Source organism: Adiantum capillus-veneris, chromosome 11 (assembly GCF_014529385.1).
Source record: "Adiantum capillus-veneris isolate H3 chromosome 11, ASM1452938v2, whole genome shotgun sequence".
NCBI lineage: Eukaryota > Viridiplantae > Streptophyta > Polypodiopsida > Polypodiales > Pteridaceae > Adiantum > Adiantum capillus-veneris.
Genome location: NC_140941.1, coordinates 89,985,120 through 90,007,466, shown reverse-complemented (window position 1 = coordinate 90,007,466; position 22,347 = coordinate 89,985,120). Strand labels below are relative to the sequence as shown.

Below are 22,347 nucleotides of genomic sequence, written 5' to 3'. Positions count from 1 at the left end.
AGCTAGCCTGGCCCTGCGCACCAGACTGGCCAGGATAAACCTTTCTTGTTGTTTGCTTTGTGCAGGCCATGACCTGAACGAGGAGAATGCGAGGAAATATGGAAATCTGGATGTGGGTAAAAAGGCAGAGTGACTAGAGACACTTCGGAAAAAACGATGAGAAAAAAAAGGGGGGGGGGGGGGGTGTTTATATAACCGGAATAAGTATAATGAGAAGAGGCGACTACACTAATCATGACATTGCGAGGTATGACGGGAAGCGTGCGAGCATAATGATTACGCACCACGTGGCACATCGGGACTCAAGCGATATTCGTGGTGCCCCAACGGGTTGCCCTAGAAACAACGGTATATCGCGGCACAATGCGAGGAGGCGGACCACAGTACTCTACACTGGTCGTATCATGTTATGACGCGACAACAAGCTGTCGCGCCAAAACGCGATGGCGATGCTTTTTGGAGCGGCGGCACCAGTTTCGCATTGTGGCACGATCGTTCCACGGCGACTGACACGTGGTGTAATCATCACGGCGACTGCATGATGCACGCGTGGCGTGACAAAAAAAGGCATCACGGCACAACGAGAGGAGGCAGACCTGAGTACTCTCGACTGGCCGTATCACGTTATGACGCGACAACAAGTTCTCACGCCAAAACGCGATAGCGGTGCTTTTCTGGTGCGGCGGCATCAGTTTCGCGTTGTGGCGCGACCGTTCCACGGCGGGTGACACGTGGCGTAATCATCACGGTGACTGCATGATGCATGTCGGCCCCATGATGCACGTCAATCGATGTCATCATTGTCCTCGGGAGTCCTATAAATATGACTTGCTCCCCCATTTGCCCTTTGTTTGGATTTTGTGCTCTCTCGTCTATCTTCGCTTTTGAATTTCCGTTATGGACCCCTTCAATGTTGAAGCAGAGGAGGAAGTTCCTTGCTCTGAGGATGCCCCCCAAGACAAACTATCTCATTTTCTAGGGCTTCAGTAGCGCGAGACATAGATCAGGCCAATGTTCAATCCAGATTTTTCTTTGCATGAGTGGATTGTCTCCGCGCAACATTACCTATCAAGTTTTGAGCAGACCTACCAGCAGCAAACATCTGGTGGCATTGTCGAGATACAAGGAGTTCGTTTTGTTCACATGAAGGATATCAATTCGGACTCCTCCAAGAAACACATATTTTCTAGGAGTTGCCTTAAGCTACCAGTGCACTTGCGGATAACAGACTACAAGTGTACACTGTATAACCGCAAGTGTCAAGTGGCTGAATATTATGCAGGTTTTATTTTATATTTGCATTTAATTTTGGATGAGCATGCTAATGTTGCAGAGGCCTTGCTAGAGGATCAGACTGGGGAGGGTCAAGAGCCCAAGTCTCGGGGAAGCCTTGCCTTGCAGGTTTCAGAGGGAGTCCAGCTTCAGGAGGGTGCTTTGCCTACTAGTGTTCTACCTACCATACCTATTGGTGATTTGCAGTATGTCATGCTTAACGACATTGTGGAGCTTTTTGACCTTCGAGAGGACTATTGCCTTGCCATTGTGACACAGAATCTAGAAGAGGATGATGTTGTCATTGACCGTGAGCACGACAAGTATTCTGTTATATATGCCCATGTAAATGACGATGAGTTCATTGACCCCGCAAGTGCACTTGTGATGATTTACAATGATGTTGCTAGGTATGAGCGCACGCTTCCAACAGAAAAGCAGTTCATGGAAGTGCAAAAAAAGCTAGGGATTGAAGAAATGGGTAAGCACTTCTTCATCATCTTTTGCCTCAACTTCCAATGCGCCCACTGGAGGTCAGGGCGGCATCAACCTATGGAATGAGGATTTACTTGAGGAAGATGAAAACCAAAAGGTAATATTTTTTTATTTGCCTTACCTTTTTGGTTTCTACTTATCTCATTTCATAACTTTAATTTGTTGCAGTTGGTGGTCTATGATGATACCTTCATTCCTCGCCCTCGTGGACGAGGCATGGGAGATTTAGGGAAGAATTTCTCTCTCGGCCAATACTTAAAGAATCTTAAGTATCCGAGTTTTTTGGTCTTCCATTCGTCCTTCTCCAATGACAACGCGGAGCTACCCTTGATTACGTTGAAGACACTTTCAAGATATTTAGGAGGGGTCGTCATTAGGTGGAACGCAGATAAAATAATGCTTTTAGAAAAAAAGGCTGCATTGTATATGTTTGGCCAAGGGCCAGGAATGTATGGTTTGCGTAGTCGCTATTTTTTTACCCAAGCAGCATATGGTTTGGCATGCGGAATCACTGACCCTGCGCAATTACTAGAGTATGGCTATGTTTCGCAATAAACAACCAATTGCGCATCTGCCTACTGAAGAAATGTCTCTTGTGGCTGTGGAGGTGGAGACAAATGTACTGTCGACAAACGAACCTACAGGACTAGGTTGCAAAAGACCAAGGCACGAAGAAGACGATAACACACAACAGGCAAAAAGGCCAGAATATTTTGTAACTTTCCTTGACGAAGATGAAGAATAGAGAAGCTCCAATGTATATTGTCGATGCCAAAAAATAGTACATTTTCTATCAAAATAATGAGTACATTATGTTTCTCACTTTTGTGACTGGTTGTCTTCTCTTGGCACAAAAAATTATATTGTGTTACAATGCGCTATCTTTAGGAAGTCTCAAACAACTTGGGTCAGAGTTGTGTCCAAGTTTTTCCAATGCGTTCTTTTTTAAGTCGCCACTCTACATGTCGCGATGCCGCAGAAGATGCCTCCCATATTTCCTTCTTCCGTCGTTTGCTTGCTAATCTCATTGCTTGGCCAATCTGACTGTCTTTGACACATTCCTTTCGGTGTGTTCTATGCATAATTTTTTGATAAGTCCATTGATGTAGTTCCTCCAAACTGTTGGCTTTGTTTGCACCACCTCCATGACGAGTGTGGCTGAAATAGCCAGTACGGGCTTGGTAGTGAGTTTTCTCCATACCTTGTGTAGACCATATAGCCAAGCTACCATACTGCCTAGCAAACCAAGGCATGTGGTTGCATATGATATGCTGCAAAAAAAAACCAGCCTATTGTTTATATGTAAATATATAATCACAATTTTATCAAATAAAGTAATATACCATGTAATGAGTTATGTGTTGATTTGTCCATGCAGCTATGAAAGACCTGTGGAAGGTCTCCAGAGCGTCTTGAAACAATGTATAGTCATTATCTCTCCAAGTATTGAGCTCACAAAACTTGAATATGGAATCCAAACTTTTCCACACGTTCGCTTTGCGAGTCCTTGCTGCACCATTGTCTGCGTGGTCAACCACTGCATTGTGCAGGTTTCTCCGCCGGTTGTATCTCAATGTCAACCTTTCCTGAGCACTTTGGCTTTTGCGTTGTCTGCCACTTGTTGGCATCGACAAGAAGAGACGGGCTTTCACACCGCCAATAGACAACTTCTTTGGCACATCTCGACCATTCTTAGACCTCTTCTCGTCTTGCTCTATTTTCACATGTCCTCCATGCAAGCCCATATCTGAGAAAACTGTTTCCAATGATAATATAGCCCTTTGTTTTGCTGATGCTGGCCGAGTGGTCCAAGAAAAACAAATGTATAGAAACATAAGTTTCTCAATGATTCTGCAAAGTGCATGCATCGTGCAAATATGTACTCTGGATAGTGGAATATCCAACACTGGGCAGAAGTTAAGGTCTTGCAAGTGCCTGTCTGGTGCTCTCCTCCAGCTTCTTTTGTCAAGACCAATGACTCCTCCCATGCAATACAAACAAGGGCTTTTACTTGTTTCTCCTTTTGAGATGTTGTACTGCACTTTAGGGTTTTGAGATCTCCAGCCATATGCCACTCTACTGTGTATGAACCCATGCCTAATACATTGAGTGTCTTTCCATTTCTCTGTTCGCTTATGACTTCAGGAATACTTGTTTGATGGAAAACCCAGTTAAGAATATCGAAATTCTCTGCAGGCACCTGAAATGGGAAAACCAAACCAATCAAATGAAACATGTCTAACCTTTTTTTAAGCAAAAACTTGTTGATATCAAACCTTAAATGTGGCTAATAAGGAAATATTGTTTTCGGATTGCACGCTAAAGTTTCTAGGGTCGTCTAAAGCAATGCTTTCATCTAATGATCTATTCATAAGTGTTATTGTGACACGCTCAACCTTTGTCTCTTTCACTAGCTCGCACTCATCCAGTTTAAGCACAAACTTCAAGACTCCATTGCATTCCTCTTGAAAAACCTTGAGCAATTGAACAATATATGTCTGTAAAGCTACTAAATCATAAAATATATTATTGTATTTGTCATAGACCACTTCCTCTGCTGATGGTGATCTGTACATTACTTCAATGTGAAAAGGAGTGCCCAATGTCCGAAGCATTTCCTGGTTGACCTCCAGTCTTGTCTTTCGAATGGAGAAAGGATTTGGCAGCAACGTGTGCTTGAGATTGAACTTCTTACTTTGTTCCTGCATAGTTCTGTAAAGAGAAAATTAAGTAAATGGACTATTTCCAAGTTTTCAAATGCTACACATATCCAATATACCTAAAAATTGCAGACATTTGATTTGACAGGTGAAAACAATTGATTCAAAAACCATACATACCTAAAAATTGCAGAATAACCTTTGTTGGATATTCCGACTTCATCCCAAATTGATTGAACATCACATGTTTGGAGTTGATTCTCTTTCAAAAGAGTGTCAAGTTGCTTAGCAAAAATCTTGCAGTAGCGCTTATCGTCCAAAAGTCCGGCGACATCTTTGCGTTTCAGTATGAGACCATAAGGAATTGAAGAAGTTGGTGTGTTGCTGTCAATATTTGACTAAGGATGTAACAACGATCTAAGCATAAATATGAAAAGTAAGATATAAAACTACAAATGTAAAGATGAATTAAACCTGCTTGAATGATAATCTTACTTGATTGCTTTAACCCTCTTCTTCAAACCCCCAGAACCAACCTTCAGCTGTTCAATGTCTCGTAAGCATCGTTCTCTTAACCGAGGACCCAAGACATTATTTTTTTCTTTGAGATCCTGCGTGAGCTGCATGATGCTTTCGTCCTTTCCTTTCAGTTGTTGAGCGCACTCTGTCACAGTTTGCTTCAAGCAAAAGTTTTCTTTGTGTGCAAGGTCTCTCTCAAGCTCAAGAATATCACTTTTGGCTGCCAAATGCTTGGTGTAGCCATATAAACCACAATAACCATCTCCTACATAGTTCAGCAATGACGTTATGTTTCTGAACGGTGGAGTTGAGTTGGTGATAGGATGCTCAGGATATATCCTGCCATCCACCCAAAGATCGACGCTTTTTTTACCTTGAAATCTGAAGTTCTCTTTTGAAGCTTTGGAAAGGATGCCTCGCTTATTCTTCTTGTGGAGGGGCTCGTATTCTCTGAACAATTCGATATGCATATGATACACATCGTTTTGACTCCTCGTCTAAGTTCTGTGTGAAGATGATAATGACATTGAGACAACTTGGTGAATGAGAAAGCTCAAAACAGAGGAGAGCGCAAGAGTGGAGCAAATGGAAGAGAGCTCAAGGGAGGAGACTACGCGCAGGCAAAAAGCAAGAGAGACGCGAAACTGAGGAGAAGAATAACATTCAATGCACCTCGTTGAGCGCCAAATCTTAGTTTTGAAAAATCCAAAAGATTGAGACAATCGGTGTTCAATTCGGAGCCGTCGTATGTTATCATTGTCTGAACACTTTTTGAGAGTTTTAATAAACGTACCCCCCAAATCTGATATCCGAGGTTTTTTGAAAGTGAATATCAAAAATGAAATTAGGGACTTTTTATTATCTCTCTCTAAGCTGACTCGGCATTTCTTACAAGGCCCATTTTTGAGTCCAAACTTTTCCTAATGCATATGCTTTTTGTCACCCAACTTTTTTGAAAGCTTTCTAGTACAAAAATTGGCTACTGAGAGCCATTCATTTTTCATTCCATTCAAATTTGAAGTCATCTCTAGCTCATAGATTGCTCTTAAATTAAAAATCTCATGTGAAGCTGGTTGTTAGTCAACTTTTTGGAAAGCTTTAAATTGTAAAATTTGGCTTTGAAGAGCCATTCACTTCATTTCATCAAAGTGCATTATTTCTAGCTCTTTGCTTGTTTTTAATTCCATATTTCATTGAGCTGGAAACTAATCGACTTTTGAATCATGCATGAGAGGTTGTAAAAATTGCAAAATTTGCTTATGTAGAAGCATCATTCTCTCTCATTGTTGTCGTGCATGCATAAATTTTCTACAAAGAGCATCATGTGCATAACCAAAGGCACTTTGTTTACTTGGGTTTTTTCCCTTTGGCAAATTTGGGTATGCAAGACCCTTGCTTTAGGTTTTCATTAATGTTTTTTTGTGTGTTTTTTTCTTTCAATAAAAGGCCTTTTGGAGCTTGTGTGTTTACACTTAGCTTTAAAAAGCTTCTTTTGAAAATAAAAAGGATTAAGAGACTTCTCTACAAAGGGGATGCTTGCTCAAGGATGCTCAAAAGAGCAGGAATAGGTGTAATCCTTCCATGATTTTGCTCTTCTGTTCATCTCTCCATTCTCTATGCTTGGCTTAAGTAATTTTTTGCTTCTAAGCTATGGTTTTTTTCATGTTCAAAAGCTAAGTATCCTAAAGTTTCAACACTTTGCTTTGTGAATATTCACTCATCAAAAAATTAGGTTTTATGTGTGCTAATCATAGATAATTGGCCTTGACCTTAGGTTAATGTAGGGTCATTTCTCATTAGTCCTAGACTCTTAGTGATAATCTTAATACTCCATTCATTTTTAACATGACCTAGGGTTATGATTAGGCTTTAGTCCCTTAGTCCATTTGCCATTAGCATCTCATGTTGGAACCAATGAAGCAAAAAAGTATCAAGAAAAAAGTAGAAAAAATGCTACTAGACACATGAAAAGAAAATTTATATGTTATGTTGCGTCTATGTGAGGCCTAGCGCCTTATTGGCACTTGGCAGGCGAGGGAAATCACCTTGGCTCGCTTGGTCAAGCCATTAAACCGATGCCCTGGGCTGATAGGGGTTAGACATCCCCTTGGTAGGCTAGCAGATTCTTGGAACACCTTCTTGAGGGTTCAAGGAGCTGAGAGTCGTACCTAGACTTGCCTTGGGGGGGTGGTAGCCTTGTGATTGTGCTTTACTTTTTTCAATGAATGACAAATACAAAACTTCCATGAGCTTCAAAAAAGCTGTGACAATGTACTAATAGATTATGAGTTTTTTTATAGCCCGTAAACATGATAAACTTGAATGATTTATTAAGATTGGTCACATAGTTTTTAGGCTAGTAGGTTTATGAACTTGCATTAGCCTAGGGTCATAATTGATTGCTTGTGTTTCATGCAGAAAACTGAAATTTCAAGTGGTTTAATCTTCACAATAGTATAGGTGTCTTTTTTGCTTTATGTTGTCTAGTTTTTTACTATGATTTACCCATCTTTTAGAAGCAAAAATTTCAATTTGCATGATTGTTCATTGTACTATATGTTTTTTTATCCTTGTTGGCCTTTGATGCTCATTACTTGTTCTTATGTTTTGCAACTCAACATTTCTTCCATGGACTTGCTTTCTACCATGTCACTGTGTTTTGCTTCACCGGCACACGAGACGTGCGCCAAATTAGGAAGGGGGGAATGTTAGTAGCGGCTAACACAGGCTACACAGGTTATGCATCAAGCGGGAGATATGCTATGGTTGTGCATAATATTTCCAACTCACTTTGTAGAAGTTTTGGGCTCATTGGGAGTTCCAAAGTTGTATATGCTAGCTAGGAGGCTCAAACTTAAACCCATAGTAGAAGGGATTGTGGCAAAAGCCTTTCAAAGGAAGCCTTTACGCAAGGAGGCTTCATTCTTGTGTATCCACTTTTGAAAGCTCTCTCTCTCTCTCTCTCTCTCTCTCTCTCTCTCTCTCTCTCTCTCTCTCTCTCTCTCTCATGCTTACTCTATGGATGGCCTAGCCTTGAGCTTAATGCCCATGCTTAAGAAGCTAGTACTAATCCATTGTAATTAGAGAAGCTTGATTAATCTAATTCCTATTTTACTCATTAGTCTTATCTTCTCTACATTCCATTATGTCATGAAGTAGTATTACACTCTCATTATTCTAGATTTGAGAGAGGTATGTACTTCTTGCTTTGATCTTAACTCTCTTCTTCCTAAGTATTTCAATTAGTTGATACTTCTCTAATTCTCTTGATTAGTGTAGTGTGTGTGCACTCTTGGCCATGTCATTAGAGTTTGTGCCTAATTGTGTGCTTGAGCATACGCATTAGAAATTTTCGTAGGTCATTTGGAGGGCCTTGTAAGAAATTGTATTTCTCTCTTTAGAAACTTTTTATAAAATGCACTTGCACCTTGTAAGTACGTCCAAAAGGACAACCAGACACTCTAAAAAGTAGATTTATATTCCCAATCGTCCTTGAAAACGATCACTTTTTTATTTAATGCGAGCGTCTTTTTCAGGAGGCAGGTGCGGCGTATTCAATGCAGCTTACGTCATCACTAAAAGTTGAAAAGTCACAAACTGTCAAATAGTGATAGATGTTGAGGCATTTGACACCACCAATGCGTCCAGAACGCCAAAATACCTTAAAAACGAATGTCTACTTGCCTCATTTGGACAACCGGAGAGGCAAAAAATGTCAAAAAACCCCCAAAAATGGGCTTTTTACTTAAGGCGCGCGAGGAGGCATTTCTAAATTCTAGAATGCCCCTCTACGCGCCGTTATTACAAAGCTCCTTTTAGTGATTTTTGGACACTTATCTTTCCAGAAAGCCCCTTTTTAGAGGTTTTTGGACATTTTCCTCTCAAAAAGCTCCCTAAAAAGAGGAAAAAAGGGCTTTTTACTAACGGCGCGCGAGGAGGCATTCCAAAATTCTGGAATGCCCCTCTGTGCATCGTTAGTACAAAGCTCCTTTTAGTGATTTTTGGACACTTATCTTTCTAGAAAACCCCTTTTTAGAGGTTTTTGGACATTTTCCTCTCAAAAAGCTCCCTAAAAAGAGGAAAAAGGGGTTTTTTACTAACGGCGCGCGAGGAGGCATTACAAAATTTTGGAATGGCCCCTCGCGCGCCGTTAGTAAAATGTTCTTTTAGGGCTTTTTGACATTTTTTTGCCTCTTTGGATGTCTGAGCGAGACAATTGGACATTCATTTCTAGGAGATATGTGCATTCCGGACGCATTGACAATATCAAAAGTTTCAAAATCTTCCACCACTTGATAGTTTTGTGACTTTTTGAGTTCTAGTGATGACGTAGCCCGTATCAAATGCACCGCATCTACCTTCTAAAAAAGGTGCTCGCATTAAATGAAAGAGAGTGCTCGTCTTCAAGGACCACTAGATTATTAAATGAGGAGAGGGACACCTTTTATATTTTTGTTAATATCAATCTATTTTTCTACGTAACATAGGCTCTTCTCTCATTGGAGGAGCTTATTTTCCTCTCTCTTCCAAAAGGCCCTCTAAAAGACCTCCAAAATCTCCTAATGAAGGTTTAAGAGCCTTGAGCTCAATGCCACTTGTGTGTGATGTGATTAGAGTAACTTGATTGGCATGTGATGATTGGGAAAGCCAACTTCAATGCAATTAGTGTGTGCTTTGATCATGGATGCTTGTGTTGACTGTGTTCCTGTGACTCCATAAGATTGGCAAGTCGAACTTCGGTGGACTTGATGTGTGTAAGAGTTGATTGACTAATGATTAGAGTATGTTTAGAGTTAGTCTTGCCATGTCTAATCTCTACTTGCATTGGTGAGGTATTCTCTTGAATCCTCTATTTCTATTCATCCGATGCTCGTGCTTCCATGCCCTAGCCGGGTTGTCGATCCACGGATTTGATAACTTGGTGTGGGTTGCGATTAGTTCGTTGCTACAACGCCTCCCAACAGGTTGCACAAAATGGAAAGGGTGAAAGTTCACGTTATGTGGATTATTCATCTAAGATGATTTAGGCATAAAGAAAAGGATCTACTTACAGTTGGTAACTAGGATATGAGGATATGAGGAAGAGAGAGATAGAGATTACGAGATATATAGGGATAGAGATTTAGTAATAGAGAGAGTGTTAGCAAGTCACCACAACAAACTTGTGTAGCATAGCTATCTGGCACTAACATAAAGTCAATATTCATGGAAGTGACTCAGATGGGGCACAAAGACTCTTCAAGGGTGTCAACCTCAAGAAGTGAACCTAGTAAGCTAGCATGTCAACACAACAAATGAACCATCACTCTTTGATCAAAAAATATGTCTGTCATATCTTGCTGCTTTAGGTCATCACACCATTTTGTCAACTAAACAAACTACGATTGTCACAAAACTTCAGTGGGAGCTATATTAGGTATAAGGGTACTAATCTACCAAGTTTAACAAGGTAAATCCCAATCATCAGCATGGTCCAAATTAGAAAAATTGCAATAGAGTAGTCATCCAACAATGTCTCAAAATCCTGATGCATCATGGTCCAAATTAGAAAACTGCAAAACAAGACGATTTATATAGGTTTCCCTAAGATCTAATAACACTCTCCTATGGTTGATTGAAATGTCAAAAGAAAATCATTTAGGTAGTCAAATCTACCAATAAGGCTCAAAAGCATAGTCACAAACCATAGCAAAACCGAAAATTACTATATTTAAATGAAAGAGGAAGAGACAAGGAATAAAATGCACTTTGCAAAATCAAATTTGGAGTTACTAGATCATGAGAAAAATTGATTATACATGTTGTTGTTGAGTAGTGCCTCACAACTGTATATACAAAAGCTCTTCCAAACTTGCGATAATGTTACAATCGTGTTTAAACTAAGGGTTTTTTAACTTTATACCTATGGCTTTTTATATGACCAATGGCCAACTTACATAGCTTTGGGATCATGACAAAAGAATACACTCAGAGTATGCCTCAGAATCATAATGACTCTTTTACAAGTCTTTTTTGGAAAATAAATAGAATAGATTACATCAACATATTGGGGATTGTACAAGGTTGGTCAGCTAGGAGAGTGCCCATCACCCACATTAACCAAACACTCTCCCCTTCTTAGCCATTGCACATCTTTGTGCAAGTCTGGGCTGCTCTTTAGTAGTCAAACTATTGTTTTTCTAGTGTCTTTGTAATCTGATTGAACTTGGCAGCTTGGCAATAGTGTCGGCCTTGATCAACAAATCTTTGAATGGGTTGTTCATCAATGTACTTTGGTATGCTATATGCCTGGCCTGCAAATCCTTGGTAAGAGGGTCGAAGATGGTGTAATCCAATTCAAAGAACCCTATCATGAATGCTTCCTCAAAGGTCTACATGTATGATGGGAGGAACATTAGTTGCATGTACATCCCGATAATGATGTTTTTGGAGGGTTCTTTGGTTTCCAAGTTCCATTTGATACCCTCTATGCCTTCTAGGAACATCTCCCATGGGTGTTCCACCTTCTCAATATCTTCAAAGGTTGATATGCATGTGAGTGTCATTTTTGCAATTTTCCACAACATGTAGCAGTTGAGATCTGGCACATCTCTCATCATAGTGATCACCACCTTTAGAGTATGGACCATATATCATATTTGGTCTATTGTTGTTGATTATCTTGGCAATGATTGGATAGTTCAAAATGGAAGGCCACATACTCCTCCAAGTTTAGTATGTCTCCCAGGATTGCCATGTTGGATTGGGCAATGGGTCAAGTTGATTCTAAATTGTTGTGGAGCATTTTGGTAGGTTGCCTCATCTTGGGGCCATTCCTTGAATCAATTCTTTTCCATATCAGTTGGCTCTCTAGGATGAAAATACTTGCTCAGCAGTGATTGGGACATCTTTATAATTACCTTTGGCATTTGGCTCCAGTCTTGGCAGTAGCTTTATTTTCCATAGTAGTGCCTCCTGCTTCATTAGAGGAAGGGACACCATCTCATGTCCAAATTTCTTGACATGCTCATGAAGCTTGATCATTAGAAGTGCCACCGACTCGAGCACTTTAAGCTCATGTCTCATGTACTCTTTATGGGATTCCTCTGGCATGTCTTCTAACCAGCTCTTAAGCTCATCCCTGGCATATGTATGCTCTATCATCTCTTCAATGTCTGGCATGCCTCCCCTAGACTCATGTGCTTGGGAGGTCAAGTGGGGATATTTTTATGCTTTCAAACTCTACCATCTACTATATTTAACTGATGGTACTATAGGCTTTGATTGTAGAGCACTAATTTCCAAATATTTGGCTTGTAATTCTTTTGTGTGCATCTCTGCCTAGCTAATGAGGTCAGCTTGTGCTTTGGACAACGGTTCTTTGAGCACTTTGATCTCCTATTCTCTTTGGGAGTTAGTTGCTAGCAATCCGGTCATGACTAGTTGTCGGTGCAACTTCTCCTACTCTAGCTCAGTCTTCAAGGCTTTGATTTCTTCCATAGTTGCAGTAGGTGCTTGAGAGGTTGATGCAATGCAAGTACTTCTTGGATTGCTAAGAGGGTGGAGAGATTTACTAAGTCTTAGTACTTGCACAAATTGGAGTACTTTCTTTTCTCCCTTTCCAGAGCCTCTTCCAATGCCTGTTGTTGCACTTGCACCTCAATGTTAGCTTCTATTTACCTTTCTAAGTCAAAATAGATGCTCCTCTTAGGTTTGCTTGAAGCTGCTCCTTGTCCACTTGTAGAATGGTGACTTACTGCTTCAATATCTCTATCTTATGATTGGCCTTTAGTGCCTCAGTCGTTGCATCTTGAGCTCGTAGTTTTGAGATTACCTTTGGCATTTAAACCGGAGTTCAATCATTTTGAGATGCTCCTTAAGATGAAAATCTAAAAGAATTCTATTTTTTGTAGCTGCATCCTCTAGGGTGAGAGGTGGTACCTCTCGTCTTGTTTGTGTTTCCCTTTGGTAGGAAGTCTCAACAACCTGATCCTTCTTTGGTGGATCATCTTTACTCTGTTCTTCAGGTTTTCATTGTTCTTGTTTGATGCAGCCTTGATTCTTTTATTTTGCTGGCCCTTCATTTTTTTCTTGATACTGGTCCATAGGGGAGAGGAGGGTGGTTTAGGAAAGACATGTTGCTCCATCTCTGTCTCCTTCCCCTCACCCTTTGTTGTTGTAGCAGTCTCTTTTTAAGTTTCCTCTTGAGAAGATCTCTTGCTTCAAGGGGAGTCCATGGGAGATTCTAGATCAACCATCTTGTGTGGTTTTGAGTCCTCCAACTCCTCCTATTGGTCCGATTTTCTTTTTAGAACATCATGGGTCTTTTGACGAAAAGATCCCACCAATCTAACATCTGCTTCAGCTTTTTGACGTCTTTCTTCTTTGATCTTTTCTAGCTTTTTGTTTAACCTCTTCTAATGGAGGTGTTGTTGAGTATCCTCTAGCTTCTTCTTTTTCGTAGCTATCTTGGCTAATATCTCCTCTCAAAGACTCTACGCCTCCTCCATAGACCAATGTGCTTGTGATTTTGGGATTTGATCAGCCAGTTGTGTTCTTTTCTTGATGAGGGACACCTCAACTTCTTCTTCTTTTTTTTTTAAATTGGTACTAAGAGGGGATGTCTTCTTTTTTCTTGATCTCCCCATCCAACACAAAGTCTAGCTGGGTGGACTCATTGTCTAGTGTGCATGCTCTTGAACTATGCCCCTTTGTTCTTCTTTTAATAGGAGTGGTGGATGAGCTTCCCACCGTCCGCATTGCATGCTTTAACTTGTGTAGCAGGCTGAGCTGAGAATCACCTTCAGGCAAGTCTTCAAATTAGCTTCAGGCAAGTCTTCATAGGGCTTGGTATGCTATTCTAGTAAGCATCGACCTTGCGTACATGTATGTCTGGTTTGTGTCAGTGCCCTTTATATTTTCTTCAAGTAGATTTCCTAGAATATAATTCCATAGATTGCACTTGATCACTCTTCTCTTTGCCAAGCCGATGGCCATCACTACTGCCGCATGGAGGATGGGCTAAGTGTACCTTGGTGGCTTCTAAATCTTCAAGGGGTGAGAAATAAATCTTAGGGGAAATTCCATCTCGGAGTAGATAAGGTCCTTGTGAGTTTATGCCCTCTGCTACTTGATTAATCTCTTTTCATTGTCTATGGCCTTTGTTATGTGAAGAAGTTTGTGGATTCCAAGAGGAAAATGGAGAGCTTGATTTATGAGCTTAATGGAGATATTCACTCTAGCTGGAGCCCCATCTTTGTCAATAAGTGTGGCTTCTCCATTGTAGTGGATGGAGCTCATAAGTTCATGGGCTCTTTGGAAATCTATCCCCCAAAAGGCCTAAAGAAATTGTCAAGCTGAATGCATCGGGCATTGTCCAAGGACTTTTGGCTTCTGATGTAACTCCCTCTGGGAAGATAGTTGCTTTGACCTTTGTTCTGTCTTCCGTTTAAAACTTATTGATGGAAATGTTCATTGGATTTGGCCTAGAAGAGAAATTCAGGTTTGTTATCTTGCTCTTGAATACCATGACTATGTAGTATGAAATGGACTACAAGATAGAGTTCGGCTTCTGTTTCTTATACATTTTAGAGAGACAGTGCCGACTTTCCATCATACTTTTGTATTGCACTCACATAGACCGTGCACTACTACTTACTTTTTTGAAAATTTTCATGGTATGGAAAGTTTAATTATTCTTCTGCTTTTGTTCTTAGTTCATCAAAGGCAAGCTTTTGCTTTTTGAAGTGTGTGCTTGTTTAAGTGAAACCACTACAAATAAGGTGAGTGCACTATCTTGATGTATACATTGCGTTGGTGCTTCTTTTTCTTTTAAAGAGTATTGAACGGAACAACTACTATTTGATTTTCACATTAAAAAAATGTTTCCAAAAAAAATTGTTTTTTTAAACTTGATATACTATTTGCTGGAAAAAAAAATCTTCAATAGTATTTTACTATATCTTGAGAAAATAAATTGTCACAACAAGGCCAACCAAGCAAGACTAGTCTATATGTATTCTATAACGGCAGAGCGAGTGCCCTTTACATGTGTCACAAACTGTGATATGAAGGCTAAAGTCCAAAATGAGAGAAGCTCCTTTAGAGGCGCACGATAAAGAGGGAGAGAGGAAGGCGCCGATCGTACTAGTTTCCATTAGGGATACCGGTGCAATTCTCGTTGATAGAATGAAGCCAAGGAGTTGCACGCTTTGCAGTACAAAAACTTTGCGTCAAAGTTGGATTTAAGAGAGTAAAATAACAAAGCAAAATGGCTTTAAATTTAAGCAAAGTTCTCCTAAATAGCAAAATGACTTTAAATTTAAGGAAAGTTCTCCTAAATCTTAGTGTTGACTAATATATATGAGCGTCTAAAGCACCTTTTTCCACGTTTAGAAAAAAATAGACAACTGTATTCAAAAGTCAAAGTCCACGCGTTCTTCTTGGGCAACATGTGGATTTTGAGGTCTTTAAATGTAATGAAAGTCAGACCCACAACTTCACAAGTCCACTGGCCACAGAGGGAGTCTCTCTCTCTCCCTCTCCCTCTCTCTCTCTCTCTCTCTCTTCACGGCCATGGCGAATGCACGCTCTGCAGATGAGGCCATCAGGGCGGTGCTGCGGAAGACGGCGCACGTGCACTACAACAAGCAGAGCGGAGAGAGAAGAGCGGAGGTGAGGAAGAGCTTCTTCCAGCTGGACGAGAGCCAGGACGGCAAGATCTCGTTAGCAGAGTTTCTGCAGAGCACCAACCCCATCATCCGCAACGGCAGCGGCGCCATGATCTCCAAGATCTTCAGCTACGTCGACGAGGACAAGAGTGGCTTTCTGGAGTTTGATGAGTATCTCGTGTTCACCTTCATTATGGAGGCGGGCTTCCAGGTCTGCGACGGTTGCCTGGCGCCCGTCATTATTGCCGGCTACACGTGCAGAACGTGCTGGGAGGAGTGTAACTCAGAGCTGGGCCCCGCCACCGACTCCTTCGACCTCTGCGCCTGCTGCTTTGGCTCAGATGCGTTCTCCCATCCAACTGACCACGACCTCGTTCCCACGGCCCTCATGTACCACCACCTCCTCACCTCCTCTACCAGCTCGGCCCCCTTACAGGTTACCCTTTTAACGTTTCTTATAGTCACAAGAAGATTTAGAAATTTTCTCATGTAGGAAAACGGAGTCTTTTCCAGTGTTTTTGTAACAATGAATAACATCCTGAGCTTCTGCTCGGGAGGCACCGCATACCTAGCTAGGTACGACTGGGGGCAGGGGACCACCCCCCCCCCCCCCCCCCCCCCCCAAGTCGTACCTAGCTAGGTATGTGGTGCCTCCCTCACAGAAGCTCATGATGTTGAGGTAAGTCACAATGTGGGAATTATTGTGAGAATTTGTCCAAAACTTCTCGTAAGTCACTGTCTAATTGTTTTGTCCCACCTTTTACACATTTTCAACATATTGAAGGGTACATAATTAAAGGAGACATGCATACATTGATTAAGAAAAGGCTCTGATTACATTTTCATGAAAAAAATATTTAAGAGGTTTTTAAATTAGGCCTTGGATGGAGATTTACATATAGTGAAAGCCTCGGAGTACATGTAAAATTACATTGCAATGTGGCACGCATGCAAGGTGCAATCCTCCTCATCCCCCGCCTTGCCCTCTCTTATGTGCCTAGATAGGGGCAACTATGGCATTGGAGCACCAGATAAAGGGCACATTTTTCTCATGTGATGTTTGCACAACAATGGGTGAATATTTGGTAGCTTTCAAGGTGGGCATGGGAAATTTTAGGATGCAAGTAAGGCCTTCTTTGAGACCTTGATGATAAAGGCAGCTGAGGGAAAATCTCAAAAAGATCCAACCCTCTCATCAAGTCAAAAACAATGAGAATATAATTCATAATCAACCTTCCCATGAGAAGGCGGCCCTGATCTCGGCAGTTTTTTCTATCATCGCTTCTCATCAGAAAGACAAAGACCACTATGAGTCACGAGCAGTTATGGTCTAGTTCGTTGGCCCATATGCTCCATTGACCACTCTCAAGACATGGTAATAGTCGCATTAGTACCTAAAGGGTGATAGGGAAGGGACAAACCCCTTCTCATGAGGTCAACCATCCTAGTACGTGTGCGCTTAATGAGAAGGTTCACAAACTAGTCTAGCCATCTAGACCCCAAAATGTGTAGGTGTCAAGGACCTCAGGTCTAGCCACTTTACATGGTTAAACACCACTTATGGTCACAAGTTGGGCTTACCCCAACAACTAACCCGTTAGGCCAAACTTGGGACTTCTTTTTTTTCTTTCCTTTTCTTCTTTCTTCTTTGTCGGACCCCTCTTGAATTCTTAAAAATGATGCTCATGGGGATTTATGATACATATTCATGGTTCACATGGTTTATTAAGATGGATCTCTACTTGGTTACATCATCCAGGCTCACTAGTACACATTTTAATGTCATGCCATGGATGAGACATCAAGAATCACCATGGATCCGCCGATACTAGTTGATATGGCATGGAGGAGCACCTTCTCAAGAGATCACCCATTCTAGTACTATTTTTGCACTAATAGGCTCAATTGCAAGGTTTTACAAACAGGTCTAGCCTGCAAGATTCCAAGACTTTAAGGTATTAAGAACCTTTGGACTAGCAAATCTATGCCAGTTTCATAGTTAAGCACCACTTATGGGTCACAAAGTTGTTGGGATAAAACCCAACTAAGGGTCTAGAGAAAAGTGTCTCAAGAAACTTTTATGTCTGCCTCTTACCAAAATAGTGATACATATATAAGTTAGAGCTATGGATTGATCTTAAGAATGTTTTCCTGTTTGTAGAAGCATTTTTCTTCTAAATTTGAAAACGTAAGCATTTTGTTTCCCAATTCTTGAAACCTACAATTTTCCTTTAGTTTTAATGCTTAGTGTATATCTCCCATGCATATGTTATAGCATATAACATATGCTACATAAATCATGCTAAAATTTAACTTATTAATTAGATTTTCTCCTATTATTAATGAGATTTTACAAAATAATATGGAGTTCAAAGAGAGCCTTTGAAATTTGCATCATCACATTGCATAAGGAAAAATGTAGGTTACCTCTTGAATGTATCCCTCACTATAACTATGGGAGTTATGATATCTATCATGCAACTGTATGTATATGAACTGTATGTCATTTACTTTAGCTGTATATTTACCCTTATCAATAGTCACCTTAGACGTTTCTATGACCATACAAGTACCATTTCTAGACACAATGTGCCCGATGGCTTCAGCTTGTCCAGTCGTAAAAGCTATGTTTTTGAGTTAAGGAAAAGCCTATACAGTTTGCACTTTCCAAAGCTATGTTTTAAATGATTGATGTGGTTTATTCTCATGTAGGAGGAGTGGATGTTGAGGTCATCCATGTATAGTTCCTCAAATATATAAAGATGTTTTTAAAAGCATAGCTCACCAATTGTTGAAAAGTGGTTAGCTTTGGAATATGTCCCATTTTGTAGCAAATGTTGTCTTGCACTAATCTTTAGGATGGAATATTGATTTGCTAGTTTGCTGTTTGCAGTCTATGCTAATGATTTCTTTTTCTTCAGTAATATTCCTTTGAAAGGGAAGCTATAAATGTTCTTTCTTATAGACATTAAAATCATGAGAGCATTGAGTAGAAATGATCTCATCCTTGAAAAGGCACATCGATGTACAATATAGAAGTGAATAAGAAAATATAAAAAAAGGTTTCATTGGGATTGACTCTTAAATTTCTAAATTGTTTTGAATGTTTATGATAAAACTCAAAATTATTTGAGACTATCATGTAAATTTTGTGAGTGTAGGGCTAGATTGTATGTTTAACACAAACAAATTAAAATGCATATGCAATTACTGTGGATCTTCAAAGTTGATAAAACTCTCTGATGTAGTTCCTAGTTAGATCATGAGAGCTCATCATGACGAGTCACAATTAATTTTTTTTGAAATTAAACAAAGCACACTTAAATTAATTTTGTGATATAAGGCAAGATTTAAGGCTTACACTAGAGTAGAAATAAACATTCCTTTAGATCAGTTTTATAAATCTACTAATAAATTTTATTTAAATAGCTCCCATTTAGGTCACCAAATATTATCATCTCAATCCAATCAAAATACAACACAAAGATTCGTTTTAAGTTACTTGAGAGCATAATTAACTGTTAATCAAAAGTTTGTTATTTTAAAACCTTAATTCCTTATTAATTGTCTATTAGCTATTTTTCCTCTTTCACTTTTGCATTTGTTGAACTTACATGACTTAAGCTTGAATTTCCTTTTGGTTTTATAATCAAGAACATATATGCATAGACTTGGGTTGAATACCACATGATTATTTGATATAGGATACTAAAAAGTAAAAGAAATCCTTAAACACGGTATGAGCACGACTAAATTATAGACTATTGCACATATAGATAATGGTCTGTGTCATTAGTAAATGTCTTATTTCCAATCTAGTCCCTTAGCTCATTAAATTGACCATTGTTCTTATGTATTGCAGGATTCCACAAGGGAGGTGAATGAGGTAAGGTTTTTTTTTTATACATTCCCCTTTGGATATATAATGTAGTTTCTTGAATAGTATGGGCACCTTTTAATTATGGTCAAATTTTTAGCTTATATAGCACATATAAAAGGAAAAACATCGGAATGACCAATAGGAACTTCGTTGATATGAATGTTCATAAAGGAAATATGTGGAAATATGTCCAAAGGAGCTAGCTTGGTTGGTTGACTACTTGTTCTCCATGACCCAAGTCATGGATTCGAGTGTGGCCAAGCGACCCATTAGCGCTCAGACGTGCTTTGTAACATCACGGGCGGGAATGTCCGCATTGCTATTAAAAAAAGAAGGAAATATGTGGTATATATATGTTCCTCACATCTTGATAAAAATCAAGAGTTGGATTTAAAGTTGAGAGAGGGATTTTTATAACACCAAAAGAAACGACCATATATGCACTTGAAAGAGAGGGATTTTTAGAACACTAAAAGAAAAGCTAAAGTTTCAAGAGACAGCTAGTAGTCGCTTCTAGTAGCAGGAGAAGCGAGGGAGGCTGGAAGCCAGAGTGGAACTATTGTTGAGAAATTTGTCCCCGTTTCCCCATGAACCCTATTCTCCGAGTGATCCCTTGGAATGTGAAAGGTATAAGGACAATGGAGAAACAAGATAATCTTTGGTTGGTGATGAAGAGGAGAAGAGGGGTATCTTGTTGGTGTTTCCAAGAGCACCATAGTCAGATCTATAGTCATGAAAGCCGTATGGGTCCCTAGAAATGAACAACTATTTGAGAAAAAGAACGGAATGCAATGTTGGCAACTTGGAGATGGCTTTTGGCTAGCTGGAGGAAGTGACTTACCGAGAAGAAGAAGATAAGTCCTCTAAATAAAAACTTTGTGACATGGATTAAAAATACATTTTGGGTCAATGGTCTCAAATCCCTGGAGGGGCTTTGCATCCATTGAACTGACTTTTTTGTATATGTTGGATGTCCTTGTGCAAAGGATATGCCAGGCTTTGCATGTATTAATTCAAACCAAGCTCAAATGAGCATTTCAATTTTTATTTCTTTTAAAGACACTATTTCATGAACGCATAAATTATTTTTTTGAATGAATGTGTCAACTTTATCATTTTATATGAAAACAATGTACGATATATAAGGTTTAAAACAACTATCGACCCATTCAAGGGATTTTTATTTCCCCAACAAGTGACATGTTTTAGATCATGAGAAACTTAAAATATTTTCTTGGTAACTTAATATATTCTACTATATACTTGGAAAATATAAAATCTATATACATGAGCATACACATAGTTAATAACATTTGCTTAAAACTTCAAGGAATTTAAAATCTTGCTTCTCACCTATTAAGTCACACTTCTAATCATGGTCGTTTGAAAGAGAGTGTACACTTCTAGAAGCATCCAACTTTTAGTTTGAAAGAAAAAAGAAAAAAATGTTTAATAAGGTAAATTTCTAAGGACGTGGAGAGATTGAATAGGTTAAGAGAATGATAAAGAGACATAGACCAGCACACATTCCTAATTTTATGTATCTTGTATTTCTACTTGAATACAATTTTGCATAGCTAGTTCAAGAGGGAGCTTGGAATCGCTGTTAAACATACCACTCTATTTCAATAAAATCCCCATATTTGTAGAGTTTAACAAAATTGAACCATTTTGTCATGTAATTCTAGTAGACTAATGTTGTAATATTTTTGCACTCATGTGCTATGCTATGCATCATATGTGCAATGTGCATGCCACAAGACATAAGATGAAAAGATGAAAAGAGCGGGCCAGAAGGAGGGTTGGGGGAGGGGGAACGAGCGAGCGAGCAAAAGAGAGAGAGAGAGAGAGAGAGATGAGATTTTTCTTTTTTCTATGAACAATCTTATTTGTAGGTACAATGTACTATATGTGAGGATTATCATGTCAAGGATTTGGGAAGCGCACTTGTGGCAGGGAAAGAACATATGGCAACGCTCCCTGATTCTTCTCCTCCAACGTTTGTTTGTGAGTGGTGTGCTACTTATATGTGCGTATATTGTGGCACATTTTGCAATGATCCATCCTATACAGACCTCAAACCCATGCAATGGCTAAGAAAGGACTTATGCTGTGGAGATTGCAAAACTAATGATCTTTATAAATTGGATTATGACAAAGCCTTGAAGGTGATCCTCTTTAACTTCTCAATTTAGACCTTTTAAAGTAAACTAGCATTATAAAGTCCATCTATCTTTATTAAAACTTTAGTACCCTATTTATTTTTGAAATTTTCATTCAAGATCCTTGAATGTTCTTTTGACACAATTAATAAAAAGAACTAAAAAGTGTTAAAAGATTTCTTTTTGCATCAGTGCCAAGTAGACAAGTAAAAGTTATTCTTTGTCTGCTTATATTTGTATATTAATACTTTTTAAGAATGACAAACAGTATATTTGCAGGTTTTGCAAGCTTTTATGGGTTTTTGTTCTTAAATCTAATTCTCTCTTGTACATTTTCAGATTCTTGAAAAAAATGAGCTATTCAAAAAGTGCTCTACTTGTGCTCAAAAGCTCAAGGACGAGACATTAATGCAAGTTAGTGAGGATTCAGATGTCGGAAGCTCAAGATTCATGGATCCAATAACTCAGACTATGGCAATGAACTTACAACTACAACAAGCCTATTTCAATGCAAAAATGATGAGCAATTTTGGAAGAGCAATGGTAGGTCTTTGTTGAAACCTAAACTTTTCATGTAGATGACATGTTGAGATCTTACATCTCAAAAATAAACAAACATTGTAATCGTCTAGAAGAAGATTTGATCAAGATATCATGAGTTTTATTCATCATATATTAAGTTTATTGTTGTTGTAAGTTACTTGAAGAAA

The 22,347-nt window shown here is 39.4% G+C and overlaps 1 protein-coding gene across 1 annotated transcript in view; it reads left to right on the top strand.

Moving 5' to 3' along the window:
* Nucleotides 1–15,430: 15,430 nt before the first annotated feature.
* LOC147447627 (uncharacterized) overlaps nucleotides 15,431–22,347 on the top strand; it is a 6,926-nt gene continuing 9 nt past the window's right edge. The window contains exons 1-4 of the mRNA XM_086523366.1: nucleotides 15,431–16,031; nucleotides 19,458–19,481; nucleotides 21,371–21,643; nucleotides 21,977–22,347. The exon at nucleotides 21,977–22,347 is cut by the window's right edge and continues 9 nt beyond it. Coding sequence (XP_086379492.1) covers nucleotides 15,501–16,031; nucleotides 19,458–19,481; nucleotides 21,371–21,643; nucleotides 21,977–22,195 — 1,047 coding nt within the window. The 5' untranslated portion in view covers nucleotides 15,431–15,500 and the 3' untranslated portion in view covers nucleotides 22,196–22,347. The remainder of the gene's footprint in view (nucleotides 16,032–19,457; nucleotides 19,482–21,370; nucleotides 21,644–21,976) is intronic.